This window comes from Lontra canadensis, unplaced genomic scaffold (genome assembly GCF_010015895.1).
Source record: "Lontra canadensis isolate GAN:19392208 unplaced genomic scaffold, GSC_riverotter_1.0 scaffold11, whole genome shotgun sequence".
NCBI classification, from domain to species: Eukaryota; Metazoa; Chordata; class Mammalia; order Carnivora; family Mustelidae; genus Lontra; species Lontra canadensis.
The window spans coordinates 2941427-2968819 of NW_022631005.1; the positions used below are offsets into that span (position 1 = coordinate 2941427).

General features: G+C 39.6%; 1 protein-coding gene across 1 annotated transcript in view; it reads right to left on the reverse strand.

Annotated features, from left to right (window-relative positions):
• The window catches only part of PDE11A (phosphodiesterase 11A), a 381258-nt gene that overhangs the window by 176282 nt on the left and 177583 nt on the right, over positions 1–27393 (reverse strand). Inside the window, exon 6 of the mRNA XM_032855980.1 lies at positions 6228–6360. Within this exon, the coding sequence (XP_032711871.1) occupies positions 6228–6360 (133 nt within the window). The remainder of the gene's footprint in view (positions 1–6227; positions 6361–27393) is intronic.

The following is a 27393-nucleotide window of genomic DNA, read 5'->3' on the forward strand; positions in this document are numbered from 1 at the left end:
TTCAGATGAAGGAATAGCCAGTGCAAAGGCCTTGAAGTAGGTGTGTGAGCAGTATGTTCTAGGAATAAAAAAACAACCAGTGTGGCTGGAGAAGTAGAAGTCAGGGCTGTGGTCAGTTAATGAGGTGCCAGATTGTGTAGGGCATTGTAAACCTCTGAAAGGATTGTGAGTTTGGCTTTTCCTACAGTGATGACATAAGGAGACTTTGAAGAGTTTGTGAGCAGAGTTGTGATATGATGACCTAAAATATAAAAGCATCTGGCTATTATATCGATAACAGAGTGTAGAGGGGCAGAGATAAAGAAGTTATGGCCATGAAATAGCCCAGAGATGGGGGTAGCTTGGACTGGATGGTAGGAGTTGAGTGGTGAGAAGTGGTCAGATTCTGGATAAATTTCACAGGTAGAGCCACCTGGACTTCCTGATGAGTTAGATGTGCAACATGAGAGAATGATGCCTATAAAATTTTGTCATGAGCATCAGGAATGATTGAGTTGCCTTAATAGAGATAGGTAAACAGAGAGAGAAGTAGGCTTGGAAGAAGAAAAGTTGTGAGCTGTTTTAGACATGTTAGGTTTGAGGGTCTATCAGAAAAATATGTGTATATATGTACATATATCATTCCATACATACTTCTATACATTATTCTATATGTACTCCTTTGTGGCTTTTTTTCTTGTGGACATTCTTCCATAGTAGGACATATGGAAGGTCTTATGGGATAGAGATACTTTGTGTGGTTGCAAATGTAGTCATTATTATAGTGTGGTAGGCAGAATTCTAAAGATGGCCTCTAAGATTCCCACTTCCCACACTCCATTTTGTACAAGTCTGGTAGAATCCTCTCCTCTTGAGTGTGGGCATGACTCATAAATATGACAGGATCATCAATTCCTTGATTAGGTTATGTTATGTGGCAGAGGTATGGGATAGCCACTCTTGTGATTATGTAAGTCACTCCTGACATCCTGTAAGCCTTTGTCACAGCCGACTGCATCACATTCTCCTGATGGCTTTGAGCAAGTGAGCTGCCATGTTGTCATAGGGCCATATGGCTAGTCCCTAAGGGCAATCTCTAAGAGCTGAGAGAGACCTTTTAGGAGCAGTCATTAAGAAAAGGGAAACCTCAGTCTACAACTGCAAGGAACTCAATTCTGCCATCACCTGACCAAGCTTTGAAAAGTGCCAAAATCCACATGAGAATGTCACCTAGCCAACACCTTGATTTTAGCCTTGTGTGACCCTGGAGTGGAGAACCCAGCTATGCAGTGCCCAGTTTTCTGACCTACAGAAACTGTGAGATAAGAAATGGATGTTTGTCTTATGCTGCTGAATTTGTGGTGTCTCATTATGCAGCAATAGAAAATTGATACACACGGTGTTCTGTCAGTATCTTCAGGAGCCAAGCACGGGCACCCTCTTCCCAAGGAGCAAATGTTGGGTAAGACTATAAAACCCACCTACATGGTAACCTGTGAACATGAGTGCTTCTTGAGCCATAATAAATAAATATAATCAGGTATCTCTTTTCTCTCTTCCATCCTTTTCATGGAAGATGTAACAGAGTCTTGTAACAGAATGAACATACCGTGATCTTCATAAGGCCGCAGAATTTAGAGCTCAGAAATTTAGTTCTGCTCTGTGAGTATCTTATATAACCATTCTGTCATGATTTTCTACCCATAAGCCAAGGAGTTTGGCCTTAAAACCATGCAGGCCATCAAGCCCAGCAGGTGCCGCTCCTCAGAGTCAACTAAAACAGGCAGACAGAAGGCAAGTAATCACTGCGGCTTGCCCTCCAAGTTGCCCTCCTCCCCACAAGGAGGGAACTCCATTAAACATTTAATACCGTCACAAAGAGAATACCCAGCAGGTAGCCAACTATGATTACTTGCCCTATAGCCTTCACAGCAAGCTCTAGGCAGCACCGGGATGGGCTTTCTATCACATGAAACACTTCCCTTTGTAGTTTCTATTAAAAGGAAGACCAACAGTTTCAAAACTGAGGTTTCAAAGTAAGGATCATTCTCTTGCTGCATATCTTTGGGCAGAGCTTGTGAAGACTTCCCAGAAGTGATTATAAGGTAGGAAAGACACCAAAATTGGAAATCTAGTTTCCACCTTAGCTGTACAGCTATTTATAGCTGTAAAGTTTGGCAGAGTAAATTCTCTCTTATTAACAGAAAATAGCCACTGGCATCATGAATCCCCCAATTGACAAGCTTCCTGTGTTCATCTAAACTGGGGAAGAAACTACCAATTGCACATGAGAAGATGTATTGGGGTTGGCGCCCAGCTGGCGATCTGAAGACTCCACAAGATGGTTCGCTGGGCAAGTCATTCATGGTGGTTGCAGGACGATTTCATTCATGGAGAAGGGAACACCTCCCTGTGCAGTACCAATGATCAGGACAGTCCGTTTGGGTTCAGTAGGAACAAAAATTAAACTCCTATTGTGTTAAGCCACGGAGATTCTGGAGTTTATCTATTGCCTTAACTGATACTGTGATTTGAATGTGGGGAATGGGGTTGCATTTGAAATATACCAGAGTAATCGATTTTTCAGCTATACATTTTAAAGACTGGTGGGTTGTTTGGACTTGGACAGTGTGGCTGGCTGACTCCAGAAATTTGATCATCCTTAATGTGCCTTGGTAATCTGGCCCCTGGATGTCTGGCCATTCTTGTGAAGAGCCAAGTCTGCATTTTGCTAGCTCCTTGAGGAGAGGATATGGTGACAATCTCTCTACGGTAGGCCAAGGCCCCGGGACATGCAGCCAGCCTCACCACCTCTGTAACTAACATCTGTTACTGTTCCTCCTCTGAGAAGACAAGGAGAGACCTGGCTGACTTGAAGACCTACAGGTTATCAGATTAGTGCCACCATCTCTTCTTTACTGTCAATAAACAATCACCCTTAACTCCCCTTTTTGGCTAGCAACTTTCCTCTTCCTTCCCTACTGTGTCTGGGGATGAAGAGAATTGAAGCTGGTTTGTCTATAATCAAGGTCTGTTGGTCTGCTGCTCTGTGTAAAGGTCCCTCATTTTAGAGAAAAAGACCTGCTTCTGCCAACCTGCTCCCACCCCAAAAGAAGAAAGTAGTCCTTTTTTTAAAAGATTTATTTATTTGACACAGAGAGAGAGAGAGAGAGAGAGAGAGATCACAAGTAGGCAGAGAAGCAGGCAGAGAGAGAGGAGGAAGCAGCCTCCCCGCAGAGACATGTCTACTAAATGCTTGCAGGAATACTCTCACCTCCATCTACATGGATTAATTCCTTACCAATTTTTTCCCTTACCATGAGAAGGGAAATATAAATAATTTGATATTTTAAATTTATAAATTTATATATAAATATATAAAAATTTTTACATAACTTTACATATAAATTTTAAATTCCAATACAATGCAAAGAGACCATGTAAAAATCAAATATGATGCATCTTCAGATTTGCATTTGAAATTCAGTATAAGGTATGTGGCAGATTGAAAGCATCTTAGGTGAAAGACCAAGAAATAATGTTGGTATAAGTACATGCTTTATTTTATCAGAGGGAAGAAAGTGATTTCACGAAATAGTCACTGCTTAACCTACCACAGTTTACTGTCTTCAGGCATTGTTGCCTCTAACTACTGGATAAAAGCACGACATTTTTGGGTCCAATCTCACCGAAGTAACTGTTGCATTTCTGCTCAAGAGTCCACACTGTTCTTTTTATAGATCGGTGGAGCATGCTGCTTTATTGGAATAGACTATAAGTGCAGAGAAAAATGGCTGTATCACTCACTAATCAGGAAGAGATGTGGCAAGAGTCTGAAGACACAAGGAGATGGCATATCCAACATCACTGAATTGTATGAGCAAGAAATATTCTTGAGATATGAATTGTGCTTGCTACATGTGCTGTTTTTCATTAAAAAAGAGAAAAAAAAAAGAACAATGACTGGACAAGAATTTTTCCTTCCCTGATGAAGGCGAAGATGTTGCTAGCCTATGACCCAGCCTGTCAGACTTCAAGGTATAGACACTGGTCCTTAGCAATTATGTATGTGACAGCCAAACATGGAACCCAAATGTCCATCAACAGCATAGTGGATAAAAAAAAAGGCAAGGCTTCTTCATACAGTGGGATACTTGGCACAGGGAAAATAAATGAATGAGTTGCAAACTCACATGACTCAGGAACATATGTCGAATGAAAAAGCAAGCCATAGAAGAATACATACAGTATAATTTAATGTATATAAAGTTCAGAGACATGCAAGGTATAATCTATTTGGCATAGATTCAGACATTTGCAATGAAACTATACAGAAAAGCAAAGGAATGTTAAATTCAAATTAGGATAGGTTTACCTGTGCAGGCAAAGTTAAGGGGAAGGGATTAGGAAAGATCAGTATAAGGATTCACAAGTAATAGTCATGTTCTTGTCTTAAACTGGGTAGTGGGTGCTCACTGCCTTGTGTTTTGTTATATCTTTACATATGGCTTAATAACCAATGATTTTAAATGGCCTAATTTGTTGATTCTTTCTTTTTCCCAGAATTTGACTTCAAGGTACAAAGCTAAGAGCAGAATAACAGTAATCCATACCAAACTTAGTGCTAAAATTTGGGAAAGAACTCAACCGTGACCCCTTGACATCTAATCTAATATGAAGACTTGGTAACAAGGAATTGGCAACAAATGATTTCTCTGCATAGCAAGACTTTCAGTTTTGTTTAGCTATTACTGATGTCAGTAATAGGATACTGAGACCATTCCTTCATAAAGCAGTGTGTTTAGATATCTGTTCTTCAGGATTCTTTCTCTAAAAGCAAGGAAGAAAGAAACACAGCAAAACACAAAACTTTGTCATATCAGTCCTAACCCAATCATATTAGTAAAGCAAACAAATATTGACCTCTATCAATCATTTCGGCTCTGCCAATCACAGAACAAAGGTGGTGCTATTTTCCCACAAAGGAGAACAACTAAAGAGGCTTTCGACTGGGTACTTTCCCAAGGAAGGCAAGTCAAAACTTAGAAATAATGCATCAGAATTGAAGAGAGTTAGAGGGTGGTCAAGTTTGGGACAGCCAAGGGAGCATGCTGCAGAGACACCCAACCCAGACTGGGAGTTTGTGAAAGGATTTGCAAGGTAGGAGCAGCTGAGCTCCATGCTCAAGAATTAATAGAAACTGCTGGGGGACATAGCCCGGGGAAAGAAAGCTCTAGGCAGCTACTGAGAGGTGGTGAGTTTTGGGGACTTAAAAAATTTCCCTGCAGAGATCTGCAAAGATGACATGACTGAAGTTTGAAGTTAAGTTTAGACTGCAGCCTCCTGCCACATCATGTCTCACCCCAGACATAGGATAGCACAGGGCATTCTTAACGTGGCTTTCAACGTCCTGGAACAATGGGGCTTCTGCTTCCACTTACAGCCTTATCTACCTGGTGCTTTTGGCAGCATGAACTCATCTCAGCTCTCCAGACCCTCAGCCCCCATGCTCTCTCAGCCTTGCCTGGAATACGTCTCCTCACCTTCCTTGCAAAAAAGCTCCTGCTACTCATTAAATCTTAGCTTGGCAATCTAGAATTGAAGACGTGTAATTTATTGAAAACACACACACACACACATGCACAGGTATTTTATAAATTCATGTAAATTTATCTCTATGATCCTGTAGATACTTAGAATTTAAACATCTGCAAGTTAGAATCTATATTGCTTTAATATATTCTGCATATAGCACAATGTGCCTACAAAATTAACATTAAACAATAACACAAACCCATTTACCATTTCTCAGGAGCAATTTTAAAAGACATGGTAGTTGTTCTAGCATCTATTAGGAAATAACTATGTTATATATACATTTTTATTGATAACTATTTCATAGTTTAATATAAATTATGTTTAATATAAAATGTTCATGAGTTAAGATATAGGTACTTGTATATGGGTACATTTACTACAAAATGTACCCAATTGTAAAACAGCATCAAACTAATACAGTACAGATAGCCATTTTGCCATAGATCAGAGTAGAGAGGAGGTTTTTCTGGTACTCTACAGTAGGCAATGCTAAAAATCTGATCACTGGGGAAAGATGCAAGAAGAAAAAAATTGCCTGTAAACTCAAGGCTTGCTGTGGTTCTATACAATGTCCCTCTTTTGCTTCAACCCCAAACCATCACCAGGGTGACAAGTGAACCTTAAGACTGCACCCAGAGAATTCCTCTTACCCCGGCATCAAAGCGAGGATCCTGGTAGGCATCGCTGATGTTCACGGGAAGGCCTGTGGAAGCTACGAGCTCAGCAACACTGTTATTTATGAGCCAGTCGGAATATGATGATTTCTCCATGCTTTCTTTGAAACTATCAAAACCAAAGCAGGCAGTCAGAAAATAGAGAAGCGTAAGTTTGCTTGAAAGCAAATCTCATAAAACTACACTCATAGTGGGATCATCTCTCCCCTTTAAGTGACTTGAGTCACAAAAAAGTGAGGTAATTATCTGTAGCTCCTTCAAAAAGACTTACCTGATATAATGTAAAATAATCAGACCCATGGGAAGAAATGATAGCTTCTCTAGGATCCAGAGAACAACTCTAGGTTGTATTTAGGCCAAAGCAAACAGACATAAAGTAATGAAGTAATGACCAAAATTGACAAGAGGATGTTAACACCATGGGATAATACATTCCACGGACCTCCCCAGCCCACACCCCTTAACTGAGCAGACTGGATGTTTGACAGAGGGAAATATTAAGCCCCAGAATGAGGAAAAATCAGAAAATAAATTAGGTGTTTACAAATTTTTTTTAAATTAACATACGAGTTTACAAAATTTTAAAGGCAGCAAAAGAGCAGATCTTGACCATGTGCAATTTAGTAATTACGTAACTATTTTTGTAGTATGTCTCAGAGTTTCTTAACAAAAACATTTTTTTTCTTACTTACAAAATCTTACTGAAAAACCCCTTTTAATTTTACTGACCCCTAACCTTAACCATTTAAATTATATTCACATTTGATTTGAACAGGAATTTTATGCAAAATGGTTTTGTGAGCTTTCCCTTGTATTACGTTTGCTACAATCATCGAATTTACAGAAAGGGCGTGAGAATTAGTTAAGACTCCCTATTCCCTCCCTCCCTTCCACCACTTCTACCCCAAGTACAAACTGGGCACTGCCAGGAGCTACGGAAATGCAAAACTGAGTACTGTTCTTGTGGAGGATTCGAGGTTTGTGGTGTGGCAGGTGATAACTGAAATTACATAAATGAATACAAGTCTACTGGGGCGATGTTTTCCAAACCCCAGGACATGTGAGTGAGTGTACCACAGCCAGAAGAGTGAGAACTCTATTGACTTTTTAATCTAAACTGCTGTATACATAAGGAAGACACTAAACACTGTCACTAGTCATTGTTACCCTGTAACCACGTGCTGCGGTGTGGAATTTGTGCCGTCTGGAGGATCTGGGGCACAGAGACGACCCCGGATGCACGAAGAGGTGGGAAGCAGAGGCATTCTTTAGCACCATCCGAAGACGTCATCCGGAATGACTGTGTCTGTGTCTGGTGAGTGTAACATTTACTTGTGATGCTATTCATCCCTTCTTGCCTAATAAACACCACTAACACATCTACTTATTCGCTCTGGATCTCTGGCTCAGAAGCGGAAGTTTTGCTAAAAAGTGGAGTCCTGTATTTCCCAGATGGTGCCTAAATCAAAGAAGTAAGAAGACAGAGGACTTCAAAGATAAGATGGCACCTTTCTTTTCTACGACAAACAAAGGGACATCAACAAAGCCCATGTTTTATTTTCTCTGCTACGTTGTATCTGTGAGAAGGGACATTTTGTGTTGTGCACCATGGAAGTGAAATAGAGGAGGAAACATGATAATGCACCTGATAGGAGAATCCAGCTTGATGAAGCCATTTCTAAATTCATAAATAGTATGACTGAGTGCTGCTCCTTTCTTGCAGCGATGAGTCAGTCTGTCAACTCGCTCTGTGCCGTCTGTGTACTTTATTCTCTTCTGCAATTCTTAGAAAGTGTTGGGTGATAAAACAGCGTGGAAAATGCTGAACTAGCGAGTGCTGGGCAGAGAGGAGGGAAGAATCCGAGGGAAGAAACGGTTGGGGCAGGGAGACGTGAAGGGCCAGGAGTGAACACCCTAAGGAAGGAACCAGTTTCATCAAAAAGCCTGAAAACCTGGGAGCTGGGTTTTTCAAGCGGGCACGTGTTCAGCAAGGGGAGACTGGGGCTGGTGAGGAGAGCGCCAGGGAAGGAGGAAATAGCAGGAATAGAGACACAAAGGGAAAAGAGCACAGGGAGTGTTCTTGGAACACTGTGCAATCCTCTTTGGTGGGAGCACGGTCCAAGTGGTGGGGAATGGGCATGAAAAGAAGATCAGGGCTTACAGGGGGCAGCTTTGACCAAGGGGCTGAAACGTTAGTCACAGGGGATGGGGAGCTGTTGGGAGTGTACAGAGCAGGGAAATGACATGATTGGAGCTGTGACTTCAGGAAGCTCAATCCAGGGACAGGGAGCAAGAAAAACTGGCTAAGAGAGATGAAGGGGAGACCAGCCAAGTCATGCAGGTGGGAGGTGATGGTGCCGGTCCCCCAGGAGGTCCTGCATTAGACTCTGCGGGGTTGGGTGGGCAGCTGGTGTGGTGTGGCTTACGTTTTGTTCCTGCGTGCCCATGGCACTATTAGAAATGACTTGTTTTGAGAAGCAGAAGATAAGGAAAGATAACAGACCCATTATTCATCGTTGAAAACCCAGGAACAAAACCCTATCAAGCCTTTAGGACTGAAAATACTGTAGAGCTGGGATTGTCTTCAGGAAGAATACAATGGATGAGGTCATCCAGGGAGCGAGTACGGAGGGAAACCTGTATCTGAGGGAAGAAAGACCAAGAAAAGCAGTAATAAAGGGGGACGAGATAGAGAAGAAAGAAAAAAGGGAAAGCAAATTTATCCTCACCCAAGGCAGACCAAGGGTCTGTCTTGATGCTTTACCTAATTTGTTTTGTTTTCACATAAATCTTATGAGGGGGGTACAATTTTCTACATTTTATAGATCAGAAAACTGAGGCTCAGAGATGCTAAGTAATTTTCCCAAGTGGAGATAGAACTTTTGGCTAAGGGTGACTGCAGAGCCCCTTATATATTTTTTTAATATTTTATTTATTTATTTGACAGACAAAGATCACAAGTAGGCCAAGAGGCAGGCAGAGAGAGAGGAAAGGAAGCAGGCTCCCTTCTGGGCAGAGAGCCCAATGTGGGGCTCAATCCCAGGACCCTGGGATCATGACCTGAGCTGAAGGCAGAGGCTTTAACCCACTGAGCCACCCAGGTGCCCCCAGAGCCCCATATTATTCTGCTTATCCTGTAGCCTCTCAGGGAAGGAAGTCAATGAGTAGAAGCAGAGCAAGAACAGTAGGGTCTCACCTAAAGAAAAGAAGGGAGTGACAGTCCACATCACAGAGAGTTTCAGGGAGACACTGCAGATCATAAACACTGCAGCTGAAGACTGCTCACAGTCAAAGGAAGAGGGAGGAAAAGACTTTGATCTTGATCATCCAGTCGTAGGTCCTTACTTACAAAATTCTCAAGAAGATGATGATGAAAACACTTACAGAGCAGGGGCTCCTGGAAGAGTCATTTTAAATTTAAACATGCTTAGAATGGGTTGAGTTCAGGCTGCATATGTATTGCAATTAGTCTAAAATAGTAGGACAACGTAAGACAGTTAGCTCTGTACAAGGCACTGCATGTAAGCACAGTTGAGGTGGTTTCTAGAAAGTATAAACTATGCTCTCTGCCCTCACGGGGGTTGCCACCTTGATGGGGAGGTGAGAAATACACATACTGACATTTACACAATGAACACTTGAAGGGCCCAGTTCAAATTTCAAGTGAAAAATGTGTCATGTGGCTATGTTGCCTAGTTACCAAGTTCAACTCTACCAGATCAGGAATGCTAAAGAAGTGCAGGGAGGAAGCAGCCACCTGTGGCCTGGCCATTCTCACAGGGGTACGGCTGCAGAGGGGAGGGGAGATTTTAGGGACCCTACAGCTGCAACAGTGCAAGCAGGTGTTCTGAAAACCACCTCTCCATTTCTTCAGTTTCATGGTGCACAGGTACATAAACCAAAGCCCAGGGAGACAGAATGTCCAGAGAGACAGTCAGGAAGGATGACTGTCACTCTGAGCATTCATATCACATTCCAGCTTTTGCACCAATTCAACCTTACAAATCTTAAAATTTTACTGTAATGCAGAATTATGATGTTGAGTTAGAGCTCTCCAAGACCTTTTTTTTTTTTTTAAGATTTTATTTATTTATTTATTTATTTATTTATTTATTTATTTATTTGACAAACAGAGAGAGGGAGCATGAGCAGGGGAAGAGGGAGAGGGAGAAGCAGACTCCCCACTGAGCAGGAAGCCTGATATGAGGCTTGATTGCAGGACCCTGGCATCATGACCTGAGCTGAAGATAGATGCTTAACTGACTGAGTTACACAGGTGCCCTGTTTTCCCATTTCATTTATTTATTTATTTATTTGAGAGAGGGGGGGAGATAGAGAGAATGAGTGAGAGAGAGAGAGCATGAGAGGGAGAAGGGTCAGAGGCAGAAGCAGGCTCCTTGCTGAGCAGGGAGCCCAATGTTGGGCTTGATCCTGGGATCATGACCTGCACTTAAAGGCTTAACAGACTGAGACACCCAGGTGCCCCCCAAAACCTTATTTTTTTTCAAAAGGATAATTTTGTCTTTTGAAAAAGACCATGAATTTTATAGTCAAATATAACTGATTCAAATACCTATTTTGCCACTTCCTCACAAAGTGATCTCAGACAAGTTAATTACACTTCATCTGTAAAGTAAGTATAATACTAGTACTTATTGTGCAAATTAAGGTAAGAATTTATACAAGTGCTTAACATATTTTCTAGCCTATAGTAAACAGTTTTTAAAAGTATCTACATTTTAACACCCTCTAAAGTCAATTCTGACTGTGACAGTAGCCTTTTACATTTTCACAATGAAGTATTGTGAATTCAACCACAATGGAAAGGGCCCAAATTATTTCTGTTTCTTGAGGGACACATCTGGCTTAAAGGATCAGTTCTTTCCTTAAGCTCCTATAAGTCAACTCCTTCTGATTGGTGAGAGCTCTTTTATTCTGTGTGGTTTCCTCTCTTTTGATTGCTATTAGAGCAGAACATATTAAGATCATAGACACAGCCATGTGGGTTATGCAGGTCCTGCCCTGCATGGGGGTGCCCTGTAAAAGGAACAAATAGGGGCTGAAATCTAGTCTAGTTGTGCATTTTGACTTAGAGCTGCATCCATCTAGAGGGAGTACTTTTTCTATTCTCACAGAGACACTGTATGCGCTGGCAATGGCCCTGTTCCAATCTCTCTGACAAATGGACATCTAATATCAAATTGAATGTCTTTAGTGACAGGGAACTCATTACCTACCAAAATATTCCATTCCATTTTGTGGCCACTCAGCTTATTTCCTAATAATTATCCTTTGCTCCCAGTCCCATGGGATCTCATTAGCTGACAGCACTTGATATAGTTGGCAATAATTAACATGTTCCCCATAGTCTTCCACCTAAGATCATTCTTTTCTAACAAGCTCTAATTTCTCCAGCAACTCCTCCTCTGGCATGCCTTCCTTATTCTCACTATCCCAGTCCTCCCTGTAGTCCTGCTGATTAATAGTCCTCTTGATCATGAAAGCATTCCAGAATAGTCTTCTCCATGGGGTCTGAGCAGGATGGAGGAGGGATGACCATCACCTTTGCTCTAGATCTTGTTCCTACCAGAAGAGTCAGGGTTGATAGTTTCTAACAGGTCTTGTTTTTTTAATAGGTTGTTGGAAGTTTAAATTAATATCTAAAATTGAATTAGTCAACTTTCTAGAGCCCCCTACATCTGACCAGAGATATCAAATCCAGCACTAAGATCTTCAGTTTGGGCCAGAACCAAGATAAGGAGAGTTACCGCAGTTTGGAAACACATCAATATCGATTACTCTGTAGTTTTGTGGGTGCAAATGAGATCATGTCATTCAGTGGCTCTTAGCTGCCACGTGCGTAACTGCAAAACCACAGACACCTCCAAGTCCTCTCCCCACCCGTAGTCTCTGGGGAATCTTATTCTTTCATTCAAGGCCCCTTGTCAAAGCCATGGAAACCAATAGGAGACCAGACACTTGAGGGTACTTAAGTTTCATGGAGCAAAGGAAGAATCCTCTCCCCCACACTCTGCATTGTATTTTGGCCCCTAGATTGGGGTCCCTAGGTCATATTGTTTATGTATACACTGTCACAAGTTTCCTCATTAAATAGCCCATTTGGCTTCTCCCATACCCTTCTCTGTTATACGCAGGGAATAAGGGTGGGCTGGCCCTTCTTTCAGCAAAAAGAAAAAGGCACTTACTGATCATCTTATGCAAATGGATGTCTGGTATGAGTGTTTCTGGGTTTGTGTTTATTTTCCCAAGACACTTACTGTACACCAGTGCACCACAGAGACAGAAAAATGGTTTATAATTCTAGACAACATTCAGTGTTTATTGAAAATCAGAAGTTTTGAGAAACCATTAAAATACATCTAAAGTTTGTATGTTTTAATATCTATGTTTAATAGCTTCTTATATTCAAATCATAAAACCATTTTGACGTTTAAGGTGGGGATGTTAAAATAAATTCTGGCTTAAAGAAAAAAAAATCAGCAGACCAAAAAAATCCTTGAAATAAGAGTCTGATGCGATAGTAAATGGAGTTGATTCCATTTACTCTATCACCAAGAACCGTAAGATACCTGGGAATAAACCTAACCAAATAGGTAAAAGATCTGTACCTGAGGAACTGCAGAACGCTCATGAAAGAAATCGAAGAAGACAAAAAGATAGGAGACCATTCCATGCTCATGGATCAGAAGAATAAACATTGTTAAAATGTCTAAACTGCCTAGAGCAATCTACACTTTCAATGCCATTCTGATCAAAATTCCACCAGCATTTTTCAGAGTTAGAACAAATAATCCTAAAATTTGTATGAAACCAGAAGAAACTCTAAATTGCTCAGGAAATGGTGAAAAAGGAAAATAAAACTGGGGTCATCACATTGCCTGATTTTAAGCTTTACTACAAAGCTGTGATCACCAAGACAGCATGGTACTGGCACAAAAACAAACACGTAGACCATTGGAACAGAGTAGAGAGCCCAAATATGGACCCTCAACTCTATGGTCAAATAATCTTTGACAAAGCAGGAAAAAATATACATTGGAAAAAAGACAGTCTCTTCAATAAATGGTCCTGGGAAAATCGGACAGTTATATGTAGAAGAATGAAACTCAACCATTCTCTTACATCATACACAAAGATAAGCTCAAAATGGATAAAAGACCTCAACATGAGGCAGGAATCCATCAGAATCCTAGAGGGGAACATAGGCAGTAACCTCTTCGACATCGGCCACAGCAACTTCTTTTAAGATATATCTCCAAAGGCAGAGGAAACAAAAGTGAAAATGAACTTTTGGGACCTCATCAAGATCAAAAGCTTCTGCATAGCAAAGGAAACAGTCAAAAAAACAACAAAACAAAGAATGGGAGAAGATATTCACAAATGATGGTACAGACAAAGGGCTGATATCCAAGATCTATAAAGAACTCCTCAAACTCAACACACACAAAACAGATAATCACATCAAAAAAATGGGCAAAAGACATGAACAGACACTTCTCCAAAGAAAACATACAAATGGCTAACATACGCATGAAAAAATGTTCATCATTAGCTATCAGGGAGATTCAAATCAAAACCACACTGAGATACCACCTTACACCAGTTAGAATGGCCAAAATTAACAAGACAGTAAACAACATGTGTTGGAGAGGATGTGGAGAAAAGGGAACCCTCTTACACTATTGGTGGGAATGCAAGTTGGTGCAGTCACTTGGAGATTCCTTAAGAAATTAAAAATAGAGCTTCCCTATGACCTGCAATTGCACTATTGGGTATTTACCCCAAAGATACAAATGTAGTGAAAAGAAGGGTCATCTGTACCCCAATGTTCACAGCAGCAATGGCCACAGTCACCAAACTGTGGAAAGAATCAAGATGCCCTTCAATAGACAAATGGATAAAGAAGATATGGTCCATATATACTATGGAGTATTATGCCTCCCTCGGAAAGGATGAATACCCAAATTTTGTATCAACATGGATGGGACTGGAAGAGATTATGCTAAGTGAAATAAGTCAAGCAGAGAGAGACAATTATCATATGGTTTTGCGTACTTGTGGAGCATAAGGAATAACACGGAGGACATGAAGAGATGGAGAGAAGGGAGCTGGGGGAAATTGGAGGGAGAGACGAACCATGAGAGACTATGGATACTGAGAAACAAACTGAGGGTTTTAGAGGGGAGGAGGGTGGGGGATTGGGTGAGCCTGGTGGTGGGTATTATGGAGGGCATGTATTGCATGGACACTGGGTGTGGTGCATAAACAATGAATTCTGGAACACTGAAAAGAAATTAAAAAAAAAGAAATAGAGGGGGAAAAAGGAAGTAAGAGTCCGAGAAAAGGAAAATAAATCAGTTGTCACTTAACTTCAGTGACTCTTCCTTAAAAAGTAAAAATTAACCATTAGCTTATTTTAACTCTTTAAAAAGTAGACTCCTCTAAAATCAAGATTTGTTTAAACTAACATGAAAATTATAAAGAAATCTTTTACTTGTATTCACTAGAACCAGGTACCTAGGAAGATGTAGGTTTTTAAGTGAGTTTCCCTCAAAGGGCTACAGTTTAGTCTTCTTTCTCAGTACTATCTTGAGTCCCAAATACGAGACCCACACTGACTTCAAAGAGAGCTTCACAAGCTCAAATATATTGACAGTGGAAGGTTAAACAGAATTGACCTATTACAGATAACACATCAATAAAGGTCTTTTCCCTTTTTTGCTTAAAGAAGTTGGCAGTGTGAACCCATCTGTATATGGATAGATAGCCAGCTCAGCACTGTCCCTACCTATACAGAAAGAGGTGTTGGAAGAAACTAAAGGGGCCACAACTTTGGGGAGCTCACAAACTGTGACAGTGGTTTATGGTAAATACCCTAATGGAAAAATGTACAGGCATTATAAGAACAGAGAAAAGAAGGGTCAGTTTTGTTTGGGCTGGGAATGGTATTTGGAAAATTACTTCCCAAAAGGAAGTTGGTCTAAGCTGATGTTTACAGAAGTAAAAGTTCCTAAAAACAATCCAGACAAAAACACAGCATGAGTAAAGCTTTAGAAGTTTGAGGTTTTCTGTATTGACATGATAAATATTAGAGCTAAAACTTAGGATACATGGTGGCAGTGATCAATAAGGCTATTATGTGGTCCCATGGACATACTTTATATCCACAACCAAATATATACTGATGATTTCCAGATCTACAGCAGCAGCCCATTGATTCCTGACTTCCTTACATTTATATCCAAGCACTTTCTGGACAATTCTTCCTTGTCATTTCCAGGCACCTCAAATTTAACGTTTTTAAGACTACATTAATATATTCTCCTTGATGTGCTGTAACAATTATTAATGAAAACCATAACCATTAACTAACAATTTATTATTAGGTCAGGAGCAGAATTGTCAACATAGGCACATCTATTTTCTCATTGTCAAGAAATGATTGTCAAGTCCCTTGCTATCTTGAGTATTATCCAGTGGGGACAGGATTCAGAAAGGCAAAGAAACAGGACAGGAACTCCAAGAACTCTTTAGGACAGATACTTCTTTTTTCTGTTTTGCAAACTAAAACTGTTTTTTTTGATCTATAGGTTGTGCCTGATACTAATGGTCATTTTGTTTCATTGATTAGAGGTCATTCTGAGCTTTGGTTCACAGAGAGACACTCTATTCCTTACTTCTTCTCTTTGGGTAAACCTTTCTATCCCTGGGTCCTTCCTGAAGCCTCACGCTGTGCAACATTATTTGAAGTTGTCTTTCAATTAGGAGATTAAGGAACTAAGTCAGTACCAGTGGGACTCAAAGCTAGCACCCCAGCAAGAGAGTCTTAAATACCCAGAATTGAGACATGAATAATTTCCTACTGGTTTCAGTATATCTTTGAAGGTTACCAAACAAATCTTTCAGTCATAAAAAGTAATGGGAGAGAGTGTAATTACCAAGCAGAGCTAGCCTGTCAATTGTCGCAGTGTGGTAAGTGAGGAAGACGCTCTAATTTGCAGCAGTTCCAAAACCTTACCATGACCTGATGGACTTATCTTTAAGGTCTTGCCTGAGGACACTTCATCACACTCTGATTTCTCCTGTTTTAAACATTCTTTGTTATTAGAAATTAAGACATGGTGACCAAAGAACACATTTTCTGTCCTTCATTTCCTCAAGTTGTACCACTAGAGTGATGAGATTTATCACTCACAGGAGTTGGTATCACTTTGGGGAAGAGTCTTGTGACTCTCGGATGGGTGTCAGATGGCATCACTGCAAGTGGTTGATGTCTACAATTTAGCATCATATAGTGAAACTGCTTGGTTTCACAGCCAAGCAAATCTGGAAGGGTTTTTCATATCTCGGCCCAACATTTCCTAGTTGTGAGACTACAGATAAAATTTTAATAACTCTTAGTTTCCATAATGGAAAATAGGGGGAATAAAATGCATTTTATAGGGATGACTTGAGGATACAATAATATAACATTGATGAATGCATGGCACATAAAAATCTCTCATAAATATCAATTCCTTATATCAAGAAGATTTTTCTTTTATTAAAAACACTAAGGTGAGACATGCTCTGTTCAACTGCTTCTTTCCTGGGGCAGGAGAGATGTTAACTGTTTTTGACTGTGGCATCATTTTCATATTTGGAGACTTACTGAAGAGAAAATGTGCTAGCTGGCAAACTTGTTGATAGTAGAGCACACAGTTAAAATTCCTATCCTACTAGATGTTCCAAGTAGCCCCACCACATCTCTCTTTGGGGGTGCTCTGGCCAACTGCATCCATCTGTTCTTCTATCTTTGAGGGCATACCTTCCTGACAAGCTCTGGGCATATGTCTACAACAGAGCAAGAAAGGAGAAGTGGACTCAATGTGTTAAAATAGTAATTCAAGTCTGTTAAATAAGAGACCTACAAAAGTAAGAGTCAAATATAAAAACCAATCATTAAGGCCTTCAAGTTGCCATAATTCTGTTTACTGCATAGCATCAGTCTAAGAAACAGTTGACCTACGTGGGATACTTTATTATGCTTGATCTCAGTACTTATTCATGTGTCTTGTTGTTCATGGAACATTTTTATAGCTTTCTTCTCCTCTGTGACAGTTTTTCTAGAGTGACAAGCCCATTGGTCCAAAATAAACCAGGGTAATGAGAGAGTTTGTCTTTCATTTCAGTCTTTATGTTCAAAGGCAGGAAAAAGAAAAAGCAGAAATTACATATGGTTAAGAGGTAAAGGTTAGTCACTCGAGAAATATATGTCCTTGACTTTCTTAAGATTTTGGAAGACATACAACTGCATCTTAAAAATGTTTCTTCTCTTTCATTTATGTTTATTTCTTATGATTAGCATCATGCAAACGGTACATGAACACATATACCACTAGTATCATGGAGGTATTTATAAAATAGTGTTATTTGGGGGGAAAAGCATGCAAGTCCAGAAGTATCAAAGTGACAAGTTTCCTTGAGAGGTATGCTTAGATCAGATATAAAATGTTTCAGTGGAAGTACTCCAGTCTCATAACACTCTGTATATTTTTAGGGAAAGGAATCAGAACTATATAGTTGACTCTGTCACAATAGAGTTTCCTGGTTCAGAACTAGGCTTTATACCAAGAGGGAGCCTCAGAGTTCAATCTCTCGTAGCAGTCTTATCTTCTACTGAGTTAACTCAGATCTGCTGAAAAATCTCCTTGCTACACAATAGAAAGGGGATAAAAATGAACCTCCTGGGCCATCTGCATCTCTCTTCTTCAATTAGCAACATTAAATATTGGCATTATGAGGTTTAGCAGCCCTGAACTTGCTAGACAATAGTCAAGAAGAATGTCTGTCCTAAAGCTCTTGTTTTAAAGGAAGTGACATAGCAACACAAATCTTGTTTCTGGTCCAAGATGATTGGGGTGGTGGTGACAGTGCTGTTTCAATTTTTAATATTTTAAAGGTTTTCTCATTTTCTTGAACTCAGAATAGATATCATCTTTTTATTCATACAAAATACCCATCACAGGCTTCCTAGCACATGTTTTCTAGCACAGAAGAAAGAATATCCATGAAGAAGAAGGTAGAAAAAAAGAATATATTCATCATATACTATGGAGATGTTTTGTCTTACACCAGTGTGTGAGTTTGTCTACCATTTCCTATCTCTAGGTAACAGAGATTAAAAAGAAGGTAAAAAGAAGAGGAGAGTATTCCAAATTGGCAGAAGAGCCATTGAAAATTTGTACCTCCATAAAGGTAGTAAGAACACTAGCAATAATTGTCAAAATCAACTTTTTGAGAACTCTGCAAATTAAGGAAAGTCTTGCAAAAAATCAAAAGAGTGTTTATTCAAGAAAAACAGTTGAATCTCTATAAAGACAGCAAGTTTTGGGGGCATTTTAATGGACTTTATTCCCATCCCCCTCCCCTCACTCTAGGTAGCTGTGAAGACCAAGAGCTACATAATCATGCAAGCTGTGAAAACCAGCATCCTAGCAGCCACTGGCAGAGGGAGAACAGATTTGGAGCTCCCTAAAATTCCTATCCCAAGAGAATTGTCATTATTTGACCTGTTTGGCAGCTCCATCAGAAACCTCCACTCACAGAGCTTGACTTTATTCAACCTGACTTGGGGCTTATTACTGAGAACAGCCTTCACCTCAGGGGCATTTGTGGGGAAAAAACCAGCAGCAATTGTTTAACACTGCATCTGCTGTAGCTACGTACAGGTAAGAGTTGCAGTTCACACGAAGTAGACTAGAAACTTGAAAGAAGCAGCATGGAAATGAGATAATCCTAGGGGGTTTTGAAAAGCTCTGACCTATTCCTGGAAATCTAGAAGGTCATACTCATTTGCAGAGTTGCATGTATGCCCAGGAAAGACCAAGAAGGCCCTAATCCCTTACCTCTGGCTGACCTTGAAGCTCTGTGTAAGCAGAAAGCAAAAGCTATGTAAACTTGCCCTCAGAGAATTGAAGGTGTCACCCACATGCAAACAGATCCCTTCAGAGAGGCTGGAAGGTTTATTGGCTCAAGCCTTTTAAGAAAACCTGTGTCCAGGCATTAGCTGATTAGAAGCTAACCAAGCAGAGAATTCAGGAGCCGCACACAACAAAGAATCATTCAGGAAAGTCACTAAACAACCAAGAGCAGCAGTAACAATAACAGCAATAAATAGAAGCAACAACAAATCCTAGATGGAGTGAGTGCGAAGTGGATATGATCTCCAGAGTTTCCACACTACCTTATTTAAAATTTTCAGTTGTCAACAACAACAACAACAACAAATAACTGAGATATACAAAGAAATGGGAAGGTACACATGCAAAAAAGCAATCAACATAAAATGTTCCTGAGTAAGTCCAGATGTTGGACTTACTAGAAAAAGACTTTAATTGAGCTATTATAAATATATTCAAAATACCAAAAGGAACAATATCTAAAGAACTAAAGGAAAATAAGACAACAATGTCTCAACAAATAAAGAATATTAACAAAGAGTTGAAATTATAAAAAAGAACAAAAGAAGTTCTAGAATGAAAAATGCAGTAACTGAAATGAAAATTTCACTAAGAGTGTTCAACCGAAGGACTGTGAAGCCGGAAGAAAGAATCACCAAAGCTGAAGATGGATTAATCAAGAATATCTGATTTGGGAAGCAGGGTAGAATCTCAGAGACATGTGAGACACCATCAAGCATATGAACATTACGGGACTCTCCAAAAAGCAGGAGACAGGAAAAGGGGCAGAAAGAATATTTGAAAAAATAATGGCTAAATACTTCACGTTTGGTTAAAAGAAATATTAATATATACATTCAAAAAGCTCAACAAATTCTCATTTGAGGATAAACTCAAAGGGACCCACACCCATATACAACCTGACTAAACTGTTGAAAACCAGTACTAAGAAAGAATCTTTTGAAAGCAACAAAAGAGATGTGATTCATCACATGCAAGTGATTCTCAGTAAGTTTAAGAGGTCCATGATCAGAAACCATGGAGTCCAGAAGGCTGTTGAATGACATATTCAAAGTGCTCAGAGAAGACTGTCAACCTTATCAACAGATTGTATAACACATTTCATTCACTTGTGCTAACTAGTGCAAAACTCACACAAACAAAACACTCTCCAAGATGCCAAATTTGAAGCATAACATATATTTGAGTGAAAAATTTCTTGAAAGTTTGGGTTGTATGTTTCATATGACCATCATATTGAAAAATAACGAGTATAGGCATTGACTGAGGCCACACACACTACATGTATAAATCAAACAAGGCTTATGAGTCTAAAGCCATGTTTTTCCAACAGTGGATCACAGCAAAATAGTGAATCATGAAATCAATTTTGTGAGTTAGGACAGCAGATTGTTTGCTTGTTTGTTTTTAAAGAACAGAATACATCAAAATATACATACAGTGTAAAGGTAAGTATAGTTTCATAAAACTTTTTTTGATAGTATATGTACATTTTTGTGTGCATTTATGTACATTAACTAGATTTGGATAGAAAATATATCTTTTGTTATAGGTTGTAATTAAAAAAGGTTGAAAGCCACCATTTAAAGGACACCCAAAGAAATTGGCAGTTAGGACTCACAGTGAAGACACTTAGCAACTTTCTTCAAAGTAGGAGCAGAATTTCTGATTCCTAAAGTCCTCATCAGAGTTAGGTAGCAATGTGCAAGTGAAGGTGGGTTACATCACACTTTCTGGAAGTGTAAGCCCAGAATCATATTCGTAATCTGGAAAGGTACTAGAGATCATCTCGCGTGGGCCAGGTGCATCTCAGGGTTATAAAATGTACAATATGACTACAGGGTACAATCACAATAAAGTGAATAAACAAAATCCTCAGTCATCATACTTAGTCTTTTCAGGCTATGATTCCAAGTTGATTCATGAATACATCATTGCTGCTGGACAAGAACAAAGAACAAAGAACCTCTCTGGGAGTCTTATTCACAGACTCATGAGTCAATCTTGGAGCTCCTCCTGTATTGTCTCATTATAGTCACGTCTCATAGAAGTCAGTTCCCCTTTATTAACTGGCCAGATTTAGGCCATGGGGCCTGTAAGCCTAAAGGAAAGAGTTAAATAGAAGTAAGGAAAGTAAGCAAATCACAGCTGGAAGGAGTAACTTGTTTGCAAAACTAGATTCCACACAGAATTGTAAGGAAAGGAAAAAAATCAATAAGGCATTGAAACGTAAGTTTCAGTATTCTGACCTAAAAAATGTAATGCAGAAAACTAATGTTGAGAAGAATCACAGGACTGTCCAACCTAAAAACTGAAAGAAACCCTAACCGTCGCCTAAGGTGCTTCTCAGAGTTGAGATATACACACCTTCAGGGGTAGGTATAAATGAGCTGAGGGGTATAAAAGCCACAGGAAAAAGAATGTATGGAAGTGTCATATTATTTGATGGAATCTATAATACCATCAATTATAAGATGCATTGTTACTTTTCAACCAGTAAAAAAAAGACAAAAAATGCTATGAGGCATTTTGTCCTTATCACTTATACTATTTTAATCTTATGTTAAAAAATCTTTTAGATTTGGTATAAATTTTATGATATGCCATTCTTGATGGAAAATTTAAACTATACAAGTTGACTATATATAAAAGGAAAAATTATAAGTAAAATAAATTGACTAAGACATTTCTAAAATTTCCTCAAATTCAGGGTCACTCTTCTGAATCACTTTTCAAAATGCAGTCATCGATGATTACAGATAACATCCTCTTAGCTGTCAGGATACTGAGGATGCAGCATTTCTTAGAAGAGGGCTCCACTTCCATCTCTAGGACTCTTCCAAATAACCAGCCCCCTCCGGCAAGCTTTGATGCTGGCATTCTATTGAACTTAGTAGGAAGTGTCACTGGAAAGTTTTTAGGCAAAACCAGTCTCATATTCTCCCCTCGAGTGATCTTTAGTTGGTTTGTTGCCAGGAATTTTAAGGGGTTGCTGTTGTCAGTCATGCCACCAGCGAATGTTCAACTGTGCAGCCCCACGTCTAAAACTGAGTCAAGACCTAAGGAAGCTAGAAGGTTAGGTAGGCAGGGCTCCTGGTCATCTGTTCTACATGGCTGGCTACACACCACTCATTCACCAGTTCAGCTGCCATTTATTTATCTGTGCTTCTGTGTTCACATCACTGAGTTCAAATTCATTCTCATACGAGACTGGGTTCAAACTCATGCACTAAGAGTGCCTTAAGTTTCCTATTTGTGCACAACACACTACTACAAAATTAGCAGCTTGGCACAATACCCTTTTATTATCTCACAATTCTGGAGATCAGAAGTTTGTCATGGCTTGGCTGGATTTGCTGCTCAAGATCTCACAAGAGCAACATCAAGGTGTTGAGAGAAGTGCAACTCCGCTGGGGGTTCTGGGGAAGAATCAATTTTGTTGTTATTGGAAGAATTCAACTCCTTGTAATTGCAGTGCTGAGGTCATGGTTTCCTTGACATGTGGCCCTCTCCATATTTAAGCCAGCAATATGTGTCAAATCCTGCTTGTGTTTTAAATCTCTGACTTCCCTTATTGGCTGCATCTCTCTGGCTTCATTTCTTGTCCTCAACTGGAAGAAAGCTCTTAAGTTTCTAAGGGTTTGTGATTAGAATGGGCCACCCGGACAATACAGAATAATTCCCCTATTTTAACATCAATTGACTAATTGCGTGTGCAAGTGTCTTTGGCCATGAAATGTAACACATTCATGGATATGACATCTGAAGGTGAGGGCCCCGGGAGCCAAAATTCTGTTTCCCACATTTAGTTTGATTAGTTTAAAATTAAATATGGTGGCAAGTTTTAACCATTTGACATTATACACGGTGTTATGTTGAAATGCTGCATTTTGTAATCTATGCTCCTGCGGGTGGTCATTTTAGTAACTTTGGCACTGACAAGCATGGCAAAGGAAACTGGGATTTTCTCAGCATTTCCTATTTGACTAAGTTCAGAGTTTCCTTATTTCTTTAATTGAATCACTTGTCCTAGAAATTCAACAGCCTCTGACACATTGGAAGATTTTGACAAATTGATAACCCACACTTTAATAGCAGTCTTGATCATGCGTGAAGATGGTTACACCACCCTCTTTACGGTTTTGAAATTTCTTTCATTTCTTGTGAGTGCTTTGGCAATTTCTCTTGTCTTCAGTTGCATGACTTGGCATTGGTAAGTGATCCTTTATTATGTATTTCAGTAGCAAAGCATAGTCTAGCTTCATCTCCTGGTGAGTTTCTTCCTCGGTTTTTGCTTTGCAAGAACATCTAGACCATGGCCATTCGTCTAGATGGCCATGGCCATTCTTGCTTTGCAAGAACATTTAGACCATTGTTTCCCAACAATATACATTTTCATCACTAATATCAAATTTACACTACATTTCTTGTTTCCATGTTTTTCTGTGAAACAATAACTGTTCATTTCAATGCCAGATCATAGTATAATCTTATTAGAGACATATTAAACAGCATCTAAACCCAATTAAAGCTTCAGCCTTAACAGAGTAAAACATTAGATGGCCAAGAGAATTTCTTCCAGGCAGAAGCCTGCAGGAAAACTGGGAGTGCTGCTGGTAGCACTTCTTTCAGAACTAAAATTCAACACTTAGTAACCTGCAAATGTATGCAAATTACTTAACCTCTCTGAGTCTTAGGTTCCTCATTTGTAAAATGAGGACAATAAAGTCTAATGCATTGGGCATTTGTGAAATTAACTTAAACAACATAAATGTGACATATGAATTTTTCAATGACAGTTAATTCTCTTTTCCTAATTAGATTTAAAAAATCCCTATAATGCTCAATAGTTGATTGCCAGACTCATTGCTTCCTGGAACTTTGTTGCTGGAAGAGACATTCGGTAGACATTATCTATTTCATCTTCCTCATTTAATGAGTGTATAGTCTCCTCGGGCTGCCATAACAGATTTCTACAAACTTGGTGGTTTCCAACAGAAATTTATTCTCTCACAATTCCGGAAGCCAGAAGACCCAAATCAAGGTATTGCCAGGGCCATCTTTCCTCTATAGGCTCTAGGGGAGATTCTTTCCTTGCCTTTTCCAGCTTCTGATGGCTCTTACTGTTCCTGGACTTGTATGTATCATTCCAATCTCAGTTTCTGTCTTCACATGGTCTCTCCGCTATGTCCCTATATGTCCTCACCAGTCATTGGATTTATGGCCCACCCCATATCCAGGATGACTCTACCACAAGACCCTTAATTAATTCCATCTGCCAAGACCCTCTTTCCAAATAAGGTCCTATTTTTTTTAATATTTTATTTATTTATGAGAAAGAGAGAGAATGAGCAGGGGCAGGAGCGGTGGGGGAGGAAGATGTTGGGGAGAACATCTCAAGCAGGCTCTGCACTCAGGGGCCAGATCTCACAACCCTGAAATCATGACCTGAGCTGAAAGCAAGAGTCGGACCCTCAACTGATTGAGCCATCCAGGTGCCCTGAAATGAGGTCCCGTTCTAAGGTTCCAGATGGACACAAATTTTGAGGGGACACTATCCAACCCACTGGACTGAGGAAACAGTTTTTATTGAAATAATTGAAAAGAGAACAAATTTTTAACCTTACATATCTCTGAGTATTCAAGGATCTCTTGTTTTTTTTTTTGTTTTGTTTTGTTTTGTTTTTATCTTTATATTCTCAGAAGTGGCCTGTAACAGTATAACTTCTAGGTTTTGAAGGTAGGAATGACTGCTCAGAAAAGCCTTTGGATGAAACACCAGAGCTCCAGTAGCCACTGAAGACAGCAAACAAAAGAAAAAGTGAGGGCAATAATTTAGTACTGAGCACAGCACACAGTTCAGACAAATCCATTACCCGTCCTATCCCTAGGAATTTCTCACTGGTCATGTTTTTCCCTTAAGTTCAAGCCTCTACCCATGTTTCTTAGCCCCCTTGATTCCTGAAGACCTGGTTTGCCTCTTCTTACTCCACATTCCCCCCCCTGAATTATCTTCTTCTTAGACTCCTTTTAAACTCAAAACCCTGTATTAGTTTCCTATTGCTGTTATAACACATTTCCACAAACTTAAGTGGCTTTAAATAGCACAAAGCTATTATCTTAACAATTTTGTTCCATCCTCTAGGGTAGAATCCATCTCCTTGCCCTTTCTAACTATTCAGCTTGACCACATGCCATGTCTCATGGCCCCATTCCTCCATCTTCAAAGCCAGCAAGGGCAGGTCAAGTCTTTCTCAAACCGCATCACTCTGACCTCTGCTTCTCTTGTCACAGCTCCTCCATTTATAAGGACCCTTAGGATTTTTGTTGTTATTGTTGTTGTTGTTTCTTCTTCTTCTTTTTTTTTTTTTTTATTGTGGTATGTTAGTCACCATAAAATACATCATTAGGATTACACTGAACCATTCAGATAACCCAGGATAATTCTCCCCATCTCAAGATTCTTATGCAGATCTGCAAAGTCCATTTTGTCAGCTAATATTCACCAGGTCTCACGGATTAGGAGCTGGATATCTTTGGGGAGGCATTATTCTGAACTATTTGTCCTCATCTTTTCAAACAGAACATTTTAGCTCTCCACTCTCCAGGCTGACCTGCATGCCAAAAGGCTCCTTAAGCCAAACATCTTGCCCTTTAGCTGCTCTGAGATTTCTAGCTTTATTTTTCTTCTCCTCTTCTAGTCACAACAAATGAAAAGGATAGCATAAAGATTAAGCTAAAAAAAAAAAAAAAGGATCACTTCCCACTAAAATAAATTTTATCCCCTCTACCTCCCTTTATTCTCAGAAGGCCAAAGTGGTTACAGAGCTCAGGTTTTAAATAACAATGTTTCCACTATATTCCATTAAATGGGAAAAATTCCCCTTTAATCAGTTGTTACCTTCTAGAAATTATAGATATTTGGCTTTAAAAAAAATACCTTAAGTAGCACAGCTGAGGAAGTACACTTTCCAAAGCAGCATCCAAACCTATACCTAGGAGATGGATCAACAGAATTTGGCCAAATATATTTCAAACTAAATAAAAATTTCTGTTAAGATGTCCATTTAAAAAAAAAAAGATGTCCATAAAAGTTCTTTTTCCATTTCTAAGGTACACATGATCATTCAAACTACCTGTTCCCACTGAGGACAGAAAAGAGGTTTTTAAAGTTTGAATAAGAGATCCAAGAAAGTTTATTCGAGTTGATTCACTAAATATTCTGAAATTAGGCTTCATAGGAAAGGTTCTAATAGTGAGATCTGAGGAGGTTGAGAATCAAATGAATCAGATAAAATCTTAATTAAAAAAAAGTCATCATTGAGAAGACAAGATGACTGTAAATAATGCATCAACGGTAAAATGTTCTAAAAAAGTGAGGTACTTATCACTTTCTGATACGTTCTGATTCTGGAAAAAACTGGAAAGTATGTCCCATTCTGGGAAATACCACTTTAAGAAGGATTCTGCAAGCTAGAGCACATCCAGGGGAGAGTGAAAAGATTGGCAAAGAGTCTGGAAACCATGAAGTATAAAAATCATCTAAGAATAGCAGTTGCTGACTTGGAAGAAGTAACCACAGCAGATCCACAGCAGTCTTCCACTACTGAGCCACTGCCACCAGGGCAAGGCAGTAGATTCAAACCCTTGGTGGCTTTAGCTTGCCATTCTTCCAGCTCTTCTCCCACTCTACTGCCCAGACGAGTTTTCAAGACACAAATCTCAGTATGTCCCTGACTGTGATTACTCCCCTATGACTAAGTATGTAGCCCGTCTCTAGGCCAGTTAAGAGGGCTTGAGCATTTCAGGACCTGATAAGACCCCTGCCCCAGTCCGTTGACATTCTGGGCAGCTGGATGTCCTTACAGGGACTTAAGGGTCCCCAACATCAATTATGATAACTCTTGTGATAACAGCTCACAGCCCAAATTGAAGATCTAAAACATGCATCCTTAGCGTTCTCACCTCTGTCCCTCTGTTTACAATGTTTCCTCTTCCTGGAAGGTGGCTGTGTCACTAACTTTCTATTATCCTACAGGAACTAAGTGAAGTTTCATCACATCCAAAAGCTTTCCCCGAACATGGCCTTCCATTGTTATCCACATGAGTTGGGTGCCCCTCCTCTCTACCAGAAAACCACCTGGCACAAACCTTTTAGA